Below are 20,048 nucleotides of genomic sequence, written 5' to 3'. Positions count from 1 at the left end.
GGACGAAGCGCACTCTCCCACACTTCTATTTTAAAATACACAGAAGTATCGGTATTGCTGCCACCACTGAACACCTCTAGGGTAATTCAGACAAAAAGTTGGCTTGGTAGGGTGCGAGCAGTCTAGGACTGGATTCAGCTAAGCAGCCCAAAGGAACAAAACCCAGACGAACTTCTCTTAACTATTTATTCAAAAGTAAGGTTAACAAGGGTGGTTATGCAGTTCTCAGCAAAAGGTTACAATTAAAAATAACAAAGATATAAACTAATTAACTTATACATACGTATGGAAACTAACAGGAAAATCAGCGCTGTGCCTTCTCCAGCTTGGCAGGGCACAGCGAGAGCACATGTTGTTACATCTGCCCCAGGTTAGAGCATAGCAAAACTTCAGCTCCAGCTCAGACTCTAGCAATTAACATTTCAAAACCCACAGGTCTTAAGGATTTAGCCCACGTGTGTATTTTCAGTGTTAAGCCAATCACATTTTACTTTGATTCTTGAATGAGCCTATAGGCGATCAACAGGATACTCTTCTTTTCATCTCATTAGGAGTTAAGCCAGATGTCTTAAGTTTACATATCAAACGGCCCTGGATAAGTTACTCCCTTTCGATTCTCAGGACAGCCGGAGACAATAAACCAATTAAGGCCCAGCCCTTCGTGATTCTAACACTTCTCAAAACAGACATCCTTTCCCAGCTAAAGCAAATCTCCAATTAGCATGTAAATCAAAAGGGAGGGGGCTGACAGGAGAGAAATTCCTCCCTTAGGGCAAAAGGACAGCTTCTCAGAAACTCAGGTTTTCTCTTAGCCTATTCCCAGGCTCCTTTGCAGACCTTCCCAGTATGCATTGCAATGAACCAAGGTTTCACCTAGATACAGCATATTGCTTATTCCATGCAGTAGCAACTTTCACTCACTGAGATTGTAATCCTGTCCTATCCTAGTTTCAAGCAAGTCCCACTGAGCTCAGGGAGACTTATTTCTGAATGTGTATAATAGGATTGCATGTCCCACATATTCTGCTGGGAGAAGAAACCACATAGGTTTTATAAACTAATGCAAGTATAACAATATTTAAACTTAAAATATTTAAACACCGAAGTGCTTAGATTTGTAGAAGCACATCATTTGTATGGCTTTCATTAAACATTGATTGACTAGACTAAAAAACATTGCAACACACATTGATTTTAATTAGAAGCTTCCTTTGCTGTTGATGTTGACAATGCTGGTAAAGAGGAAAGGGGTAGAACAGCATGTTCCAATGGAACATGTTCCATGTCCAAGAAAAATGTCTGAAAGCAGAATCGGGCCCTCAAATAGAGAAGACTGCACCGACAGAAAATAATGCAGGCATCTTGATAATTGCCTGACACTATAATCTACTATTGCATCACTTCTTTCTTTAACAGTTATATTATTTTCACTTCAACTTTTCTTAACAACAGTATTATTCTACCTGCCCCTCCATCTCAAAACGGATGCCATGAATTCCTTTGTTTGTCAGAAATAATTTCTGAAAGTAGCTAACAGCTCCTGCATTTTTGTCAGTTTCTCACACCAGTTATGAAACTGATTTGAGACTTCTTGTGAATAAAACCCTAATAATTACAACTGACCGATTACTGTTTTTGCCACATAGACTATCATTTATGGTGTTGCAATCCAGGGAATTTTCAACATAAGCATTAAGGTATGAATTACAGTGGTACCACTTTAGCTAATGGGTCTCCCGCTGCCGCACGATTTCTGTTCTCATCCTGAAGCAAAGTTCTTAAGCCAAGGTACTATTTCTGGGTTAGCAGAGTCTGCAACCTGAAGCGCCTGTAACCCGAGGTACCACTGTATAACAATGTCTGCTAACTGCCAGAAAGACTTGCCTCCATCATTTATTTTGAGAACCTTTTGAAAGCTGCTTTGAGGGCTATAAAGCAGGATATAAACATTATAAATCAATCAATTAAAAACACATTTCCTTCCTTGTAATCTGGTTCTACTGTACTCAGGTTCAACCTGCACATAATCTTTGGTTCCAAACCAGCTTCATATGATTTAAATTTGTAAAAAGTATTTAATTAGAAAGCAGTCTTCTGGCAAATATGCAAGTTTTCTGCTGCCATCTGCTGGCTAAAAGCAAAGAACAAATTGATGTTTCAGAAAGCTAAGTCACTCCATTTGGAACCCTTGCTTTCTTAATCTTAAAAGTGAGTATTTTGTGCTATGCAGACTTAGCTTAGCTGTGTAAGTGAATGGTTAATATCTGTGCAAATGGTTAATGTTTTTAATCAATTCAGAAATTCTCAACTTACTCTGATGTAACTTTCAGTGTTTCTTCCAGTGCTTTACTCTGAAAAAAAATATGAAAACAAAACTGTACTTAACTGCAGTATTTAGAAGTTATAGCAGCAATGAAACAACAGTCAGCAACAGTCAAGTAATCAGAAATTGGCAATGACGAATTTATGCATGTCCATGCACAAAATCCTTAAGTGATTTTCAAGTTGGCCCTCAATGAGCCCAGTGCCTAGCAATCCCATGAGCCTTTGCAAATGCAGCCCCAGGAGCCCTTGCACCAACCGTTGCGGCCTGTGGAGAGCAAGGTGATTTAGAGGGAGCAATTGTGGTGGAGTTTGGCATCTGATAAGTGCTGCTGGTTTTTTAAAGGGGTTTCCAAGGGTTTCCAGAGGTTTAGATGGCATTTGCAGGCTTTTCCCAATGGTGTTTCAAATGTAAGTGATTTCACTTAAAAGCACTGTGTCTTGGAACGTAACTCTGATGTAAATGGGGAGTTGCCTGTATCTGTAACTATAGCCACCTATAGAACCTTGTTATATTCTTGAAGAAAAATGCAATTTATGTCCATTTCTGTTAGCTCTGCAACTGTTAAAAGACTTGGTGCTGATGGAAAGTACATTGTAAAGATAAGTTTCCATAGTAACAACATTGCTTTTTTCAGCATATGACCGTGATATACTGTATGCACCTACCAGGGATTGTGGTTAGGGCAACTCCCCCCCCCCACTTTGGAAAGTCGTGGGGGAGCAAGCAGGGAGTTGAATCCAAAGCAATTTATCTGAATGAACTAATTTCTTTTTTACTTTTTCTGTATAATAAACTTGACTGAAATAACAGTCAAAGTTAAACCAATAGTTCAAGTCAAGGACATGAGCAATAACTAAATTCAAAACATGACAGCCATAATTAAATCAAAAGATGCAGTACCTTGGCTACTTTTCCTTCTGCAATTTCCTTATCTCTTTCTCTTAGGTCTTTAATATCTGGATACTTTGTGCCACTGTTAAGAAACCCAAGGATGAGAAATAGTTTTATTTTGTTTTATTTATTTATAAATAAGACTTATTGCCCACCGTTCGCAAGGTCCCAGGGCAGATAGCAACATTACAATCAATGACAACTTAAAACATGCAAAACACTTTATACAATTATATCAAGTAAATATTAATTACCATTTAAACATTGGATTTTAAGTATTTGGAGCATGTGAAATACAAGATCTTCCAGTATCACTATTCCCCATATTGCAGATGGTAGCAGGGCAAGACTACCTATTGAGTTTACGGATTGGGTATGCTACACCACAAAGACAAAGGAATGTAAAAAGGCCAGGAAATAGGTCGTGATTCCACGACATCCTGTCTCAACTGCAGCTCCAAAGCATCTGTGGAAACAGAGGAGTGTTGCCAGTGTGCACCAGCTCACCTCCATTTTGGATCCCTACAGGATCATGTTGGTTCAAGTTTCCATTTAGTCTACATTTGTAAACTGGCAAAATCTAGCAAGCTAGGACAAAATGCTTTTGCAGTTTCCTGCCAGCATTCTATATCAAGATGGGCATAGGAGTGGCTATACATTGGCTTGGGACCTCTTGGAGTCACTTATGCTTAGTCTCCTCAATTTTCTTATTCAATCAAGGCAACGTGCATTGCTTCTCCGTTGGATATGGAGAACTCTGGGTGTTTAAAGTGTCCTTACAAGAAGTAAGCCCATCTAGAACCCACACCTCCTTCTCTGCAAGTTCAGGGGAGAAAGACAAAGATAATCATACCCCCATTGTTCCCCAGGAAATTCCAGGACCCAGTATTTAGTATTGTTTTCAAAGACTGTAACTGGTCTTAGACCTTGAAACTTGGTGTGAGATTCAAGCAAGACTCCGAGATCCAGGAGTGGCCTTGCTGGGAACAGCTGGCTCTTGAGCTTGGTGCCCATACTCACACCTTTGAGCCCCTTAACTCAAGGTGATTCCTGAAGATGTCTTACTGCAACTTGACTGACTCTGAACTCCTAGTTCTAGGTGGCTTGTTCTGCACTCCCGCGTCCAGTAGGTTCTAGCTGTGGTTGAGAATAGTCTTTTCCCACCTCCTTTTGCCCTCTCTATGGTCCACACACTTCTGTGTTTTGGACAGGGCATAAGGAAAGGTGTCAACTTTCCAGCTTCTACCAGTTCAATCTCACCCCCTGCCCTGCAAGCACTGACACCTCCTCCTCTCCTCATTATTGCCCCCACCAGTCCTTCTTTTTCTGGGACAGTCTTCGATGGTTAACCTGCAAATTGCCTGTGTTTTATTTTCTGAAGAAAAGCTCAAATTCTGGAAAAGCTCTCATCTTGTCTCTTTTGTTCCCTCCGGGGCACCTTAAAAGGGCACTGATACCTAGGCCACATTCCTATAATTATGCATGCTGTGCTGCTGCATATTTTGAAACATGTGCTGGTTTCTGACTGGCTCTACCAGACTGATAGTTGCCTGTCCTCTGGCAGAACAGAACCAGTGCCACAATGGGGAAAGCCCCCCACTCAACAGTGCTTGAGCGATATACACACACCCCACCTCTCATCTGTGCTGCAGAAAGACTTGCTCCCTGAACAGGGGAAAATAGGTATGTTGGGAGGCAAGTATCCTTGGAAAGCACAACAGGAAAGTTTTAAAAGTCAATTGTAATAATGTGCAAAGTCTAGTAGTATTTCAAACTATTGGTTCAAATTCTGCAAAACAAAACAAAAAACACGTTCCCTTTAGTTGTTACTTAAGAATTGAACACAAGCCATCCTATTATTTGGCACTGATTTGTACCTGATCTTTCTTCCTCTCTTCACTTCTTCAAGCTGGCTCTGCAGATTTCTGTTGCTTTCCATTAATTCCTGCATTTCCAGACGGAGGTTTTCCAATTCACACAACTGAGCCTAAACAAGAGGACAATATGATTCCGTTGATTTGAAATTAGCACTTCATAACAGTGACAGGTATTCTTGAAGTCCGTACCAAATTTGCATGCTTCACATCAACAAAAAAAGGCCCAAATCTCTCTCCAATCTCTGTTTGCCCAATGGCATGTTTGCTCTCCGCTCCTCTTAAAAATATGCTCCATCAAGATTATTAAGATCATATTTTCAAAATGGCAGCACTTTAAGCATGTACACTACAATAGTTCACAAATGATCTGATTCAATATACAAAGTGATTGAAGCATTTACCTTTAGTCTTAGAATTTCACTATTTTTAGCATCTCTTTCTTCATTTAATTCGGATACAAGACATTCCAGGGTAATTGCAGAGGCTGTCCTATCTGCTATCTCCTGCTCATGTGTTTCTAACAATCTTGCCAGACTGTTGGGAGGAGTTTGAGGGCTCTATCAAGGAAACACAAAACCATTTGAACAGTTAAGCAGGAAACTCTTTTAGAATATTGTGTACTACAAGTTGCTTATGGAAAAAAAAATTATGAAACCTTTATACAGGCAATGCTCAGTTAAAAAAACACAAATTCTTCCCATTTTTTTGCAGCCACTTAGTCAAAAGGCTCAAATTACAATTTTAATTGATTGGCAATGACAAGGGGCATTCACAACAGAAGGAATAATGAACAACCTTTTACCTCTAGTATAGCTCTTTGCCTAATTATAGATCAGGACCTCTCTTTTGACAAACTTGCAGGTATACATTTCATGGAAGTAACTGTAGGTAATAAAAAACAAATGATTTCTTAAGAACAATCATACCTGTGGAAGGGTTGTCACTGCAGAGTCCATAAACTGGTCTATTTGGCGCACTTTAGCTTTATATTCACTTCTCCTGTTTTCCAATTCTCCTGTCATTTTGTCCAGCTGTAGAAAACGGCAAGAGATCAAAATACTGGTATTCAAAGGTCACAAATTGTTGCCTATCTTGACTGACATAGGCAAACATGGTTCTAGATATTTCTCCTGAGAATCTGGAATATTTCCAAATGTTTCATCCTGCTAGTTCCTAAGTTTACCATGTATTATAAAACAATACACCCCAGCAAGGGTCTCTGGGAACACAAGTTAGACTTTTATACTGAGGTAGTATGAAAGCATTTCAATCTGGATAACACATCTCCAGCTGCTAATGGGTTTCCTTTGTATCCTTGGAGTCTGTTGTGACATTTGAACTGATGCATATTCATAGCCTACTTACACTAGTAAGGAACCGATATCAAAAGGGACTGCTTTTGGGTTTCTAGCCATAGCCGGTGCAAGCTGCAATGATGGGCTATGGCTGCAATGGCAGAAGAAATTAAAGGGTGTGTGTGAGAGAGGAGAAACCCCATACAGTGGTCCCTTGACTTACGAACTTAATCCGTTCTGAATGCGCATTCGTAGGTCAAAAATTTCGTGAGTCGAAAAGCAGATTCCCATAGGAAAAAAATATTCAGAAAAATTCGTAAGTTGAGGAAACCGCATTTAAAAATTCGTAAGTCGAGGAAACCGCATTTAAAACCGCCAACGGTTTCCATTCGGATGTAGAAAAATTCGTAAGTATGCGGCCATTTGTCCCGTTCGTAAGTCGAAAACTTCGGATGTCGGGTAATTCATAAGTCGAGGGACCACTGTATTGCAAAGTTGCTACTGCAGTTACTGGACCTCATGGTGCAAGAAGCACCATAGGTGGAGTTCCGGGGAAAATGACTTTGGCGATTCCACCCACCCCTGGTGGATTGGCACAGAAAAAAATAGTCAATCTGGTGCTTGCCATGAGCTACCAAAAAAAAAGGACCCTAGGCAGGAAGCCACCATTTCAAAACTACCAACAGAGGTGGCCTATGATTTGGTGGCTGTTTTGAGGACACCACACAATTGTAAAAATAATGGCAATCTAAAGGTCCTGAAGTGGGAGCTCAGTCTTGGCAGGAACTAGAAGAAGCCCTCGAAAGTGCCACTGTGCCCACATTAGTGACCCCAGTCCTAAATCATAGCTGAGCATTACAGTGGTAAAGGTAAAGGTACCCCTGAACATTAGGTCCAGGGGTGACCGACTCTGGGGTTGCGGCGCTCATCTCGCATTATTGGCTGAGGGAGCCGGCGTACAGCTTCCATGTCATGTGGCCAGCATGACTAAGCCGCTTCTGGCAAACCAGAGCAGCACATGGAAACGCAGTTTACCTTCCTGCTGTAGCGGTCCCTATTTATCTACTTGCACTTTGACGTGCTTTCAAACTGCTTGGTTGGCAGGAGCTGGGACCAAGCAATGGGAGCTCACCCCGTTGCGGGGATTCGAACCGCCGACCTTCTGATCGGCAAGCCCTTTAAGTACTTAATTGGTTCCAGGGTGCCATTCGCTCCCTGAAAAGTACTTAAACCGAGGGGCAATAACGCGCGTGCGCAAAGCACAGATACCGTGTTTCCCCCTTTTTAATACGTAGTCATAAAGTAAGCCAGGGCAGGATTTTTAAGCAGTTGTGAAATCTAAGACACCCCCTGAAAATAAGCCATACCTTGTTGCGTTCCTTTAGAGCCTCGGAGAGGCTTGAGACCAGGTCGGAGGGGGTGCATGAATTGAGCGTGTCACCAGGCGAGCTGCGCTGGGAGCAACTTGTGCCGCTTTGCAACTGCACAGGCCGGCACAGCGGGAAAAGGAGAGCTCTATTGTGTGTGAGCCGAGCAGCACTTGGCCCAGGTGAAGCGGCGGCTGCATTGTGCAAGCGCTCGCCGGGCAGGGTAGAGTTACACGGAGGGATGCGGAGGAGGGAAAGCGCTCCCCCCTCCCCCATCCCTGCCAGTTTCCATGGCCTGAGGCTGAGCGGCGGCGGGAGGCCCGCAGGTCCTTCCGCGCCGCCGGGGCGACGGACACCGGCGAGAGCGCTGCTGGCTCCTTCCGTGCCGATGGAGTGTCATGGGCTGCATGGCCCAAAGCTGAGCAGTGGTGGGAGGTCCGCAGGTCCTTTCGCGCCACCGGGGTGACGGGCGGCGAGAGCACTGCTGGCCCCTTCCGCCGGATGAAGGAAGCGGCCTGCCGGGTCGGTGCCCAGCAGCGCCGCGCGGAGCACCAGATCGAGTAAGCGGCCTGCAGAGACAGCGCCCAGCAGCGCCGCACGGAGCACCGCCTCCTCAATCCAGCTCGGGGCTGCTGGGCACTGACTCGATCTGGTGCTCCGCGCAGCGCTGCTGGGCACCGACCCGGCAGGCCGCTTCCTTCATCCGGCTGAAGGGGCCAGCAGTGCTCCCGCTGCCATCCGTCATCCCGGCAGCGCGGAAGGACCCGCGGACCTCCCGCCGCCACTTAGCTTCGGGCCATGCAGCCCACGACGCTCCGGCGGCGTGGAAGGGACCAGCAGCGCTTCCGCCGGCGCCCTGGTGGCAGGGAAGGACCCGCGGACCTCCTGCCGCCGCTCAGCTTCGGGCCATGCAGGCCAACCAGACCCAGTAGGCCGCCTCCGGGATCTGGCAGCAGCAGGAGGCGGCTTGCTGCGCGTCCCGAGCCCTGAGCCAGCAGGACCCAGTAAGGAGGTACCGTACTTATAGTAACAATAAAAAAGACACCCCCCGAAAATAAGCCATAGGCTTATTTTCTTGAGTGAAATAAACATAAGACGGTGTCTTATAATGTGGGAAACACGGTAGATCACTTCTGCGCATGCGCGGACCGAATAGATCGCTTCTGCACATGCAGCAGAACCCGGAAGTAAACACTTCTGGGTCCGCGGAGTACTCAAACCGAACGTACTCAAACCGCAGCGGACTTAAACCGAGGTATGAGTGTATGTCTAAACATAGACATTCTTATAACAACACAAAAGCAACCAGTCTGGGCTAGGATAGGTCAGGCCAGGTCAATAAGCTTCTTTTTCCTCTTCCACCATTTCTCAGAGGTGGTAATGTTCATATTTACCTGTTCCTGAAGTTCTTGGATCAATGCTTCTTTCCTAATTAGGTCTTCTTGTGCAGACTGAAGAAGCACCGCATGCTTTTTAGAAGCTTCTGTTAAACTGCTCAGCTGCTCAGAAGTATGTTGTAGTTCTTCACAAATAATCTCTTTCTATGTAAAGCAAAGAACAGCAGCAGCAACAAATAGCCTAGTGATTATATGGCCCATGGTATAATTAACATGTTAATATAAATAGCTTTCACTGCCCCTCTTTTTCCTCAGCTGCCCTTTAAAAATAAATGCAATACAGTAGTTTCCATAACTGCAGTCCGTTATCCAGAATTATAAACACAAAACAAGGTTGATAAGTGGTACCTTGGTTCTTGAACATACCATATTTTTCCATGTATAAGACTAGGTTTTCCCCCTTCAAAATAATGTCAAAAATGTGGGGGCATCTTATACACAGAGGCCATCTCCCCCCATTTTCTTAAATCAGAGTCCCCCAAAACAGGGGGTGTCCTATACATGGGGGCGTCTTATAGACCGAAAAATACGGGAGTCTGGTTGACTCCAGGAACTGTTTGAAAACCAAGGCGAGACTTCTGATTGGCTGCAGGAACTTCCTGCACTCAAGCGGAAGCCGCATTGGACGTTCGGCTTCCGAAAAAGTTCGCAAACTGAACACTTCTGGGTTTGCGGCGTTTGGGAGACGATTTGTTTGGCAACTAAGTTGTTTGGGAACCAAGGCTTGACTGTATATTTTATAGCATATCTAGGAAAAGTGATCTTATTCTAAAGTAGATGTGTGCAGTACATCACTATCTTATATCTTCCCCATCCCGGGACTATTTTTAACCACACAACTCCAATATAGTTTAAATTGAGGCAGAAGCCAGAAAAAGTGTGCAAAATGAAAGCCTTAACCTACCATGGAGTTAATGAATCTAAACTACAGATTTATTTATGTGGTGGTGAAAGCATTGATACTTCTGAGTCAGTTTGGGAAAGAAGAAAAGGATGCACAGACACAGTTATTTTAAAAAAGCTACTCCTTGTGAGAGGGCGACAAAGTCACCCACAGTCTGCACAGAAAGCTAGGCAGGGGGGAAAGGAAGGGGTTATCTGCCCACATGGTGAGGTACGGGTGTGTGATTTGCGTATTCATAACTAATGGAGGGAGGGGCAATTCATCCAAGGATCCACTGCAGGAACATAAATCTATACATCATCACTTTCAATGTGGCAGCTCTGAGTATAACTTAATTAGAAAAAAGCCTCCTGCATGGTTTAAATAGTTCTATTTCCATGCTGAATGTGAAAAGCACATGCTCTCCTCCACGGGGCACAGTGAATACATGCAACAGAACCTTTCTTGCAGTTACATTGTCAGATAAAAAATTTAAAATATTTGAAGGTACAGAGAGCTAGAGCTCTTTGAAAGCCCTGTTGCTTCATAGCAGGCAGGACCAGAACTGTGGGAGGCTTCTCCCCTTGAAGGGCACCAAGCATGAAGTTATTTCACAAAGGCTGGCATCTGAAGCAAATGGGTGAAGAACTTTCAACACTGGAAGAAAAACCACATTCTATGCTTAGGCCCAGCTTCTACCCTTGAAGCAGGAACGGCCACAGTATATAAAGAGGAATACACTGCTTTCTCTGGAGGGAACGTTAAGGTAGATAAAGCAGTTTTTTTGATTGAAGGGCAGAGCAGAAATACCATAACCAAGTTCTCAGCATAAGGACTGTAGAAGAGCTTGGTATTATGTCTCTTCACTGGTTTCCAACCACCATCACTGACGAAACCATTATTCCACATGGCAAGGATTCAAAATTTGATTGTTTAAAGCAGGGGTGGTCAACTTTTTTTTATACCTACCGCCCACTAATGCATCTTTCTTGGTGGTAAAATTTCCTTACCGCCGACCAGTGCTCGATGGAAGGAGGATTCAGCTGGTGCCGTAGAACCCGCTACTGCCCACCTAGAATCCTGAAATGCCCACTAGTGGGCGGTAGGGACCAGGTTGACAATCCCTGGTTTAAAGGGTGGCAGCTGAGATTCAATCAACAGCACTCACATCAGGAAATAGTATATTCATTCCCGATTCTTGCTAAACGATTATACAACTATACTATACGTGCTATAGGCAGCTTTAAACAGGGATACAATATGAAATAGCACCACAAACAAAGACTTTACCTCAATTTTGTCAGCAGCTTGTGCTCTCTCCAAGGCCTCTCTCAATTCCTCAATTTGCTTCTCCTGATCTTCTATAATTGCTCTGCTTTCCTCTTTTGCAGCCAAAGCAGAATTATATTTACACTAAGAAAGCAGGAGTGTAGATATGCCAGGGAAACAAAATATATTAGATCTATATTTCTACAGGTCAGTAAAGATAATTGCTGACTACATCCATTCTGATACACATCACAAAGTCCACCAATTCTTCATAATTAGTATCTATTTAAAGTAGGTGAATAAATGAGCAAATTAAGTTAATTTGGATATGCAGAGGATATTGAAAATAAATTTAAGGAACCGCAGAAAGAAGGGGAAGGAAGTCAAGTTTTGAAATGTTAAAATGATTGTAAAATTAGTGAAATGTATAAACTTCAAAAGTATAAATAAAATTTGAAAAACTGGAGAAACCCAAAACTAAGGAGGAATTAAAAAAAAAAAAACAAACCACAAAATAATTCACCCAAAATGATGACCATCTAATAATATTAGTTATATACTCAGTTAAAGACCATCAGCTAGAATCTCCTATTAACTGTTACCAGTTTCTCCATCTAGATTTCTTTTTCCTAACTTTTGGAACATCTAGGTTACTGCTCTAGCATGTACATTTCAAAGCTGTTTTTCTGGTCCATGGAGGCGATACACACAATTCAGTTTTCAGCCCAGCCAAAGAAACCAGAAGCACTCAGCACAAGCTGCTGTTGATCTGTTACTCCACTTTGATACATCACTCTGGGTCCCCTATGGGAAAGAATGGAACATACTTTTATGTCCTCCAGCTCACTTGTAAGCTCTTCTATGCACTCTGTCTTCTGGCTAATGGATATCCTCATGTCCTGGATCTGATTCATCAGGTCTGACACAACTTCCTACAACAAAAACAACAATGTTGCATTAATTTTGATTTTGTTAAGGCATACAGTGGTACCTCTAGTTATGGACTCGATCCGTTCCAGGGTGCCGTTCACACCCCGAAAAGTCCACAACTAGAGCGCTGCTTCTGTGCACGCGCATGGCACGATAAAGCGCTTCTGCGCATGTGACGAAACCCGGAAGTTTACACTTCCGGGGTTGCTGCGTTCATATCCTGAAAAAACACAACCGGAGACTGACGTAACAAGAGGTACGACTGTATAATTTAAGGTTACCAGACGTCCCCATTTCCCGGGGTCAGCCCCCAGATTTACAAATCAGTCCCATGACAAAATCCTATCGTTCCTACTGAAGATGAAAAGTGTCCCCAGATTCATTGAAATATAAATAAATCTGGTAACCTTAATATAATTCCATATAGCAACTATGTCACAAGGTATTAGTCGTACCTCTACTTACGTATCCCGCTAGATACGGAATCTTCGGGTTACAGCCACACTTCCGGGTTTCACGCAGCACAGAAGTGCTCAATTGGCCACGCATGTCTGCAGAAGCGCGCCTCTATTTACATAATTTTCAGGGTGTGAATGAACCCCGGAACGAATTAAGTTTGTATCCAGAGGGTCCACTGTATCGTGTTTTTAATAATCTGTTGGAAGCTGCCCAGAGTGGCTGGGGAGACCCGGCCAGATGGGTGGGGTATAATAAATTATTATTATTATTATTAATTTGTTTTTAATCTCCTTTGGCCAGCATCAGGGTGGTGTTTGTAAATGCCCCCCCTACCCCTCACACACACACACAAATGTATCAACACTTTAACCAAAACTTTTCCTTTTAAAAGTGTCAAATTTATGAGGAAACATTTTTCTCTCTTGTTATGTTCCACCCATCTAAATAATTTAAGTGAATGAAAGTGGGATCGCAAAACCTTTGATTTATACAAAATGCCTGCTACAGTAGGGAAACCTTTTCTTTCCTAAAGAACAGATAGTTTATTACCCAAGCAGCAAGACCAACTCTCTCTCATGCTCACACATTTAGGATATTTTGTACACGAGTTGTCTCCATACCTTATCAGCAGCATTTGTTTTCTGCAGAGAAACAATAACTTCTTCAGAAGCAGTTACATTTTGCTCCAACTTCTGCAACTTTATTTCCTAGAGAGGAAAAAATGGCTTCAAATTAACTCTTCTTGGATTTGCAAATATAGCAGTCAACTACATTTACTGAAAATCTAATTTTAAAACCTTCCATTTGTAAGAACAGGCTGCTGTACCTGCTGCTCACATCTGGACACCATTTCGGAATACTGCTTCTCTAGCTCCACGATTTCACTAATTTTCAGGTTTTCCCTAGTAGAGAACAAATACAATCACTTATTAAGAGACAGAAGAAAAGGCACTAATCAAAGTAAACTTTGCAAGTTTGTCTTGGGCTAATTTTAATTTAGTTATGCTCTATAGTATGAAAATGGCACTACAATTGTTGTCAGAAGAAAGCTCTTCCCCAAACTTACTGGAATTTCTGTTAGCTATCACTTACTGCTTCTTGTGGCAAATCTTCCACAAAGAAATGCCATTTAATAATGAAAGCAATTAAAGTTATATTTCTAGTATAGGTGCAATGTTTAATAGCAAGTGCAAACAAACAAAACTTTGGTTGATTTAATTTTCAACTATTTTGATTCAAGTTCATTTTTAGGGAACTAAAAAAAAATTAAAGATAACTCATTCCTTCTAACTATATACAGTAGCTTTAATTGCTTTTAAAAGCGTAAACTCCTTTAATATCTCAAGACAGCACGCATAGACAATGTTTGAAATTTGATCAAGTAGTTAGCTTTTTAAACAATCAAACCTTTCACTTCTATCATTTTTATAATTCACTAATAAAATAAAATATCAAGCAGTCCAATGTCACTGATTATAACTAGAGTACAGCCGCACCTTGGTTTTTGAACAGTTTAGTTCAGCTTAGAACAGAATGTTTTGGCTCCCAAACACCGCAAACCTGGAAGTGAGTGTTCCGGTTTGCGAACTATTTTTTGGAAGCTGAACATCTGACAGGGCTTCTGTGGCTTCCGATTGGCTGCAGGAGCTTCCTGCAGCCAATCAGAAGCTGCATTTTGGTTTCGAACGTTTTGGAAGTCAAATGGACTTCTGGAACGGATTCTGTTCGACTTCCAAGGTACGACCGTAATACCATTCAGGATATATTAAAAGTCCCACGCCTGTGTTTGTTTTAACATTTTAAGAAAGGAAATCTTTGAACTGAGATATAATTTATTGTATCAATTTCTGCTTCACACAAGAAGAAACCCCTGGCATTTAGCAAACTGAAAACTTCTCTGCACATCCCAAATCCTGTCTATTCCCCAAAGAAAACCTACCATTAGAATTATGTCACAGGTCTGTTCTGTGGAAGGAACCTATTCAAATTCAGGAGATGTGCTGTCCAAAGCGGAGAAATGCATTCAGCTGACCAGCAGGTCAGATTGATATGCACATGTGACACTGTTACCTCTTGATTTAGAAGGGTTTTTATGCCACTTTGTCCCGCTTTATCTGAAGGTATTTTTAGAAATACAGCGAGCCTGCAATTTATGCTCAGTTTACTTAAAGATCGCAACTGTGTGCAGGTGAGGGGTAAAGAAATATATGGAGAGTGGGGCAAACCCACTGTTCCCTGCTCTCCATTTATTTATTTCCCATCACCTAAGCACCCAGAAGGTTTTTCTGCTGAGGAAAGAGCTTTTAAAGCTCTCTGCCATGATCTCCCCAGAGCCCAATAAGCAGCCCTTTACCTTGTAGGGGGGTGGTTCTGGGGGTTCTTGACATTGCGTAATTTTGCCTTTGCGCGTAGACCCCCCAGAACTGAACTGCTGCGTAAGCAGGTGGGCCCACTGTGCTGCTTTTGAAACACTGTCTCATTTTTCTGTCTAGCATCTTAAAACAGCTTACCCACAATAGGGTGTCCGCTACTGTACCCCATAATGGGAAGGGTGGGATACGACTAAAATAGTGGGCATTTCGGAATTGGTAGATGTAGAAGGTCTAATGTACAGGGCATATTTCAATTACTTCCTCCACAAAAAATGATTTATATATTTCAATGCACGGAAAAGGCATTGATACTAATCAAAAATGTTAAAATGATGCAACCACCAACCCAAAATTGAAGTCAGAGATTTCATATAGGTAAGACTTACTTGGAATTATGCTCTTTATCTTCTTGTAACTGCATTGTTAATTTCTGATTGTGTTCTTTTTCACTTTCCAACAGGCCCAACGCATTCTAAAAGATAATAGATATACAAACATTTGGCGAATGGTTGCAGTATTTTCAGTTCTTTCTTCAATGTTCCTACTATACTTCAGTAAATATATACTGTAATATTATTAACCTTAGGAAAGCCTCATTAATGAGATAACATCACAAGGCTGCTAAAGTGATCCAGTCCTGGCGTGTGCTCCCTCATTTTGCCAGTAATTGCAAGGGCAGTTAGGGGGTTTATTTGTTGATAAAAACCCTGAGCATTTCATAAGGATCCAAATCGCTGCTGAGAAACAGCCACTGCACCCGTTGTCTGATCTAACACAGGGTGAGCACAGAGCTTCCAAAAGCTTTAGACAGGAGGTCAGTGAAGGAAATTTGTTTTGAAGGCCAAACTTTTAGAATTAGTGAGTTTTTGCAGAAATACATAGTCTCATCTTCAGTTCCACCTAAGAATTAACTGCCTGTGACAGTAGTAGCTGTTTTAACATCAGAAAGAGGGTATTCCTTAGAAGCAGATAGACAAGTAAATGGCTCCCCCTCCTCGTCTTCACCTGTGCAATGCATGTTGCAAAAATGTTTACACTTATATGTGTCCAATCCTATCTTGCAGTAGGTGGAATCTCTCACTGCCACAAATCTTTGATTATGCTGATCTATACAATGTATAGTTAAAGGTGAAATCTTTTTCACATTCTTTACTTACCCAAAGCTCAGTTTTCAGTGCTTCAGTTTCTTGCTTGCTATCAGTGAGCTGCTGTGTTAGCTGGTCAGTCTCAAATTTCAGTATTTCCTGCAGATTGTCATAGTCATCTTGCAGGCTTGTCTTTCTTTCAAGTATATTTTCGTACTCGAGCCTTGGGTGAAAGAATCTTACGTTAATCATAAGGCATCTAGTTTTGTCTTGCACCTTTCGAGTTTCAAAACAAAGTTAGTACATCACCTCAAGGATTAGCGTGGGGCCAAAAGGCGGCTGGAGGAGAGAGAAATACAGAGCAAGAGGGCAAAGCACGTAGATCTAGGCACACTGGTGAAGTCACATCATATACCGTAGATATATTTTATATCTTTCAAGTACTAGAAATCCTTTCGATACATCTATAGGCCAGAAAAAGACTAACAACACTGCCAGAATGCAGCTAATTAACAAGACTAAACTGGCTGTTGCTATCCATTTTTTACACAATACAGTGGTACCTCAGTTTTCAAACATAATCCATTCTGGAAGACCATTCAACTTCCAAAACATTTGAAAACCGAGGCGCAAAGGGCAGCCTGCCACTTCGAGAAAATTGTGAAAAACACAGGCACACACAGCGGAAGCCGTACAACTTCTGAAGGGCTTTCGAAAATGGTAGCATTTACTTCCGGATTTTTGGGGTTCGAAAACCGAAACGTTCGGCAACCAATGTCTGAAAACGAAGGTACCACTATGTCATGGGTCTGCCAGGGAACGCCTCTGAGTCAGAGGGAGGAGAGGAGTCCGAGCGAGAACAAGAAGGAGGGAGCATTCAGGAAATAACAGATCAGGGAAAGAGCAGGGGGGAGCTAGGGGGTGTTACGGCTCTCGGATGCTGAAGCAGACCCCCAGCACCGCACAGGGAACTCGGGAACAGACGGAGAGCCAATGCAGGTGCCTTCAGCCTTGGTTCTTATGTTGGAGGAGAAGCCAGTGGCAGTCACTCCCCGAATCTGACTCGGATGAAGAGGCAGCATGAATGTAACTGTGCTTTGTGCATATGTAAAATAAAGAGCTGTAAATAACTCTCTGAGTGAGCAGAGTGATCATTGCGAAGAGGAGCTACCAGCCTGACACACTATAGACCAGAAGGAGGCCTTTCTATATGATGCAATCTAAAATCAGTGGCTTTCGATGTCTTTTCCAGGAACTCTTTGTACCTCAAACACATACTGATTTTCAGATTCTGGGTCGTTTTGTGGGAGGTACCCTGTCAAACAAAGGCATGGGTAGGCCACCAGGACCCTCACAGTTGCCTCAAGTGAATTGAGGACATGCTCTAAAACACAGCCAGCACTCTCTTGTAGCTGTGCATTGTAGGAGAAGATCAATAGTAGCAGACAACCAAATTTCAGGGAAGTTTCTCTGCCACTACAGATCTTCTCAATGACAAGCCCCTGACAAGTTGCCAAAGGACCCCTAGGTGTCCTAGAACACAACTTGAAAAATCAGATGTAGACTGTCATCTTAGCTTATTTTCTGATAAAGGAATAGTTTCTTGTGAATATAAGCCCAATTGTTGAAATAAATTGCTGTGTAGACACACCCTAAGGTTTTTTTTATTTTAGCAATCTTCTTCTAATTTGAGCCTGTGGAACTTGAAGTTAGCATTTTAATCCCCCCACAAACCAAGGGGGAATAGCACGTGTAAGGGGGAGAAAGTACAGAGAACCTCCCCCTTGCATCAGAAGTAGCTCCTTCCCAAGCAGTGATGGAAGTGAGGGCTCTGAGGATGCCAGTCAGGAAGTGGAGAGAGAGGGCCAGGGCTCCAGCAGCATGGGAGAGCCCCGGCTACACAGGAGGGAGGAAAGAGAGGGGGAGAAGGGAGAAAAGGAAAGCATGGAGCGTAGACCCTTTCCTCCGGTTCCGGAATTACGCAGGAGAAAGAAAGGGAGGAGATTCACTGTCCCGAGACTCCTATGTTGGAGAAGATCACGTGGGGGGGGGGCAGTGCCGGATTCTGCATTGGAATGAGCAGACATGTTTTTACACACCTGTCTCACTGTAAATAGACTGCACTAATAAAAACTGTTTAAAGACAAGCATGCGGAGCGTCGTTACTCTAGAGTAGTCGCAAGAACCCCTGACAGCACGTAACCAAATCTTCTTCTTGAAAATATTACACAACTGGTACTTCAGTGTTGGAGACTGCAATTCATGTGAATATAATGGCATATGTAAATGTTTCAGCAGCCACCACACGTGGCAGCTTACACAGAGACATCTGTGCACATTTTCTCTTACTCAGAGGTGCTATTCATATGGAAATGTATCAAGTTTGAAATAGCCCTTATTCCCACGTATTTAAGAAGCTTCTGTTAAAATAATGGCATACCTTACGTTATCAAGTTGCAGTTGTACATTCATATGTCTGCTAGAGAGATCACCCATTTCTTTTTCTTGAGTTCTTCTGAAATTGTCATATTCCATTTTTACAGCTGACAGATCCTTGTCTGCAGACTGCAGGACTATTCGTAAGTCACGAACCTCAGTGTTTAACACTGTTTGGGGGGAGGGGGAAGCAAAATCCTTGTAAAATGCACTTCTAAAAAATTCCATTATTAGATACCAATATTCACCTGATGTAATTTACCAAATATTTCAGTCTTTCCTGAAAGCTAAAGAAATACTGTGAAAGTTCCAACTAAAGCCATTCTTGCCATCTTTCAGAAGAAAAATACTAAGTAGTAAAGTCAAATTATAAACTTGGGGAAGCTATGAAAGGCAAAACCCTATGAAGATCACAAAAGCACTTCAGTAAGAAAAGAATTCAAGGAATGATGCCAAACCCTTTTTCATGTCCAGTTGTATTGACTTGGGATTAAGCTGTGCATATACTTAAGCATATACTTCAGAAAGCATTTGTTGCCATAAAAATGGTTTTTATCATACTAGCTGAGTCACATTCATCATGCAAGCAGAGATTCGTTCCTCCACTATTAGCAGTGTTCAGAGAAGCAACCAGTCTTCAAGAGCCCAATATTCCATTCAATGTGTGGTTGTTTCTATTCTATGTGATATTCTAGGGGAAATGTCATACATACACATACGTGGAGGCAACATCTATCTCTCTACCATTTAGGGGAAAAGATTTTCCTCCCTCCCTCCAATTCTATTGGCTGTGCCCACTGACTCCCGTTCCATTGCAATTTTCAGACTAAAGACAACTAAATGATCCGCTATGGGGTTACCTACAAAGAACAGTGACCCATATATGTACAGAAAAATTGGGAAATTTTGAAAAGATCTCAGCGAAATACAATGTTCAGCCATACATTTTGGTCACACGAAAGTAGTAAAAACAGTGCACAAACTGGGACTGTTTTGTGCTGCATTAGAAAAAAGACATCTTTGGTAATCATGCAGAATTCTATTGTTACCCAAACTTACTGTCCGCCTTGCTCTGAGTGTCTTGGTATTGTTTCTCAAGACGGTCTAGCTTTTCAAGAAGCCCCTGCTTTTCAGTCTGCCAATTGCTTCTTTCCGAGGCAAAGAGCTTCAGTTGGAAAAAGAAGAAGTCAAATAATGAGTGTTTGAGTATGAGAATGCATATATGTATGAATGCATAGGATGTACAAGTTACAAAGGAACATTGCCTGGCCCTGTTATTCTGATTGGATGGTTAAGTTTTGGATCCTGTTAAGTCTTAAAACAGTACAGGCAACCATGGACACTTCCAAGAAAAATCTTAGAACTGCACTTTGCATGCAGTTGAAGTAAATAATGAAGTATTACGTCAAATAGTAACAATAATTAAGCTAAGCTTTCTGCTTCCTCCTACAAGAGTCCTTG

The 20,048-nt window shown here is 42.3% G+C and overlaps 1 protein-coding gene across 2 annotated transcripts in view; it reads right to left on the bottom strand.

Annotated features, from left to right (window-relative positions):
* KIF15 (kinesin family member 15) overlaps nucleotides 1–20,048 on the bottom strand; it is a 50,221-nt gene that overhangs the window by 7,489 nt on the left and 22,684 nt on the right. For both annotated transcript variants that reach the window (XM_035130123.3, XM_088654133.1), the window contains exons 19-32: nucleotides 19,647–19,752; nucleotides 18,592–18,757; nucleotides 16,224–16,374; nucleotides 15,453–15,538; nucleotides 13,521–13,596; nucleotides 13,315–13,401; nucleotides 12,133–12,237; nucleotides 11,327–11,449; nucleotides 9,151–9,297; nucleotides 6,021–6,125; nucleotides 5,496–5,651; nucleotides 5,095–5,204; nucleotides 3,227–3,299; nucleotides 2,314–2,351 (exon numbers count right to left, since the gene is read on the bottom strand). In XM_035130123.3, coding sequence (XP_034986014.2) covers nucleotides 2,314–2,351; nucleotides 3,227–3,299; nucleotides 5,095–5,204; nucleotides 5,496–5,651; nucleotides 6,021–6,125; nucleotides 9,151–9,297; nucleotides 11,327–11,449; nucleotides 12,133–12,237; nucleotides 13,315–13,401; nucleotides 13,521–13,596; nucleotides 15,453–15,538; nucleotides 16,224–16,374; nucleotides 18,592–18,757; nucleotides 19,647–19,752 — 1,529 coding nt within the window. The remainder of the gene's footprint in view (nucleotides 1–2,313; nucleotides 2,352–3,226; nucleotides 3,300–5,094; nucleotides 5,205–5,495; nucleotides 5,652–6,020; nucleotides 6,126–9,150; nucleotides 9,298–11,326; nucleotides 11,450–12,132; nucleotides 12,238–13,314; nucleotides 13,402–13,520; nucleotides 13,597–15,452; nucleotides 15,539–16,223; nucleotides 16,375–18,591; nucleotides 18,758–19,646; nucleotides 19,753–20,048) is intronic.

The sequence above is a fragment of the Zootoca vivipara genome, chromosome 11, assembly GCF_965207765.1.
Source record: "Zootoca vivipara chromosome 11, rZooViv2.hap1.1, whole genome shotgun sequence".
In the NCBI taxonomy this organism is placed as follows: domain Eukaryota; kingdom Metazoa; phylum Chordata; class Lepidosauria; order Squamata; family Lacertidae; genus Zootoca; species Zootoca vivipara.
The sequence above is the reverse complement of the archived record's forward strand: the minus strand, read 5'-3'. Positions and strand labels throughout refer to the sequence as shown.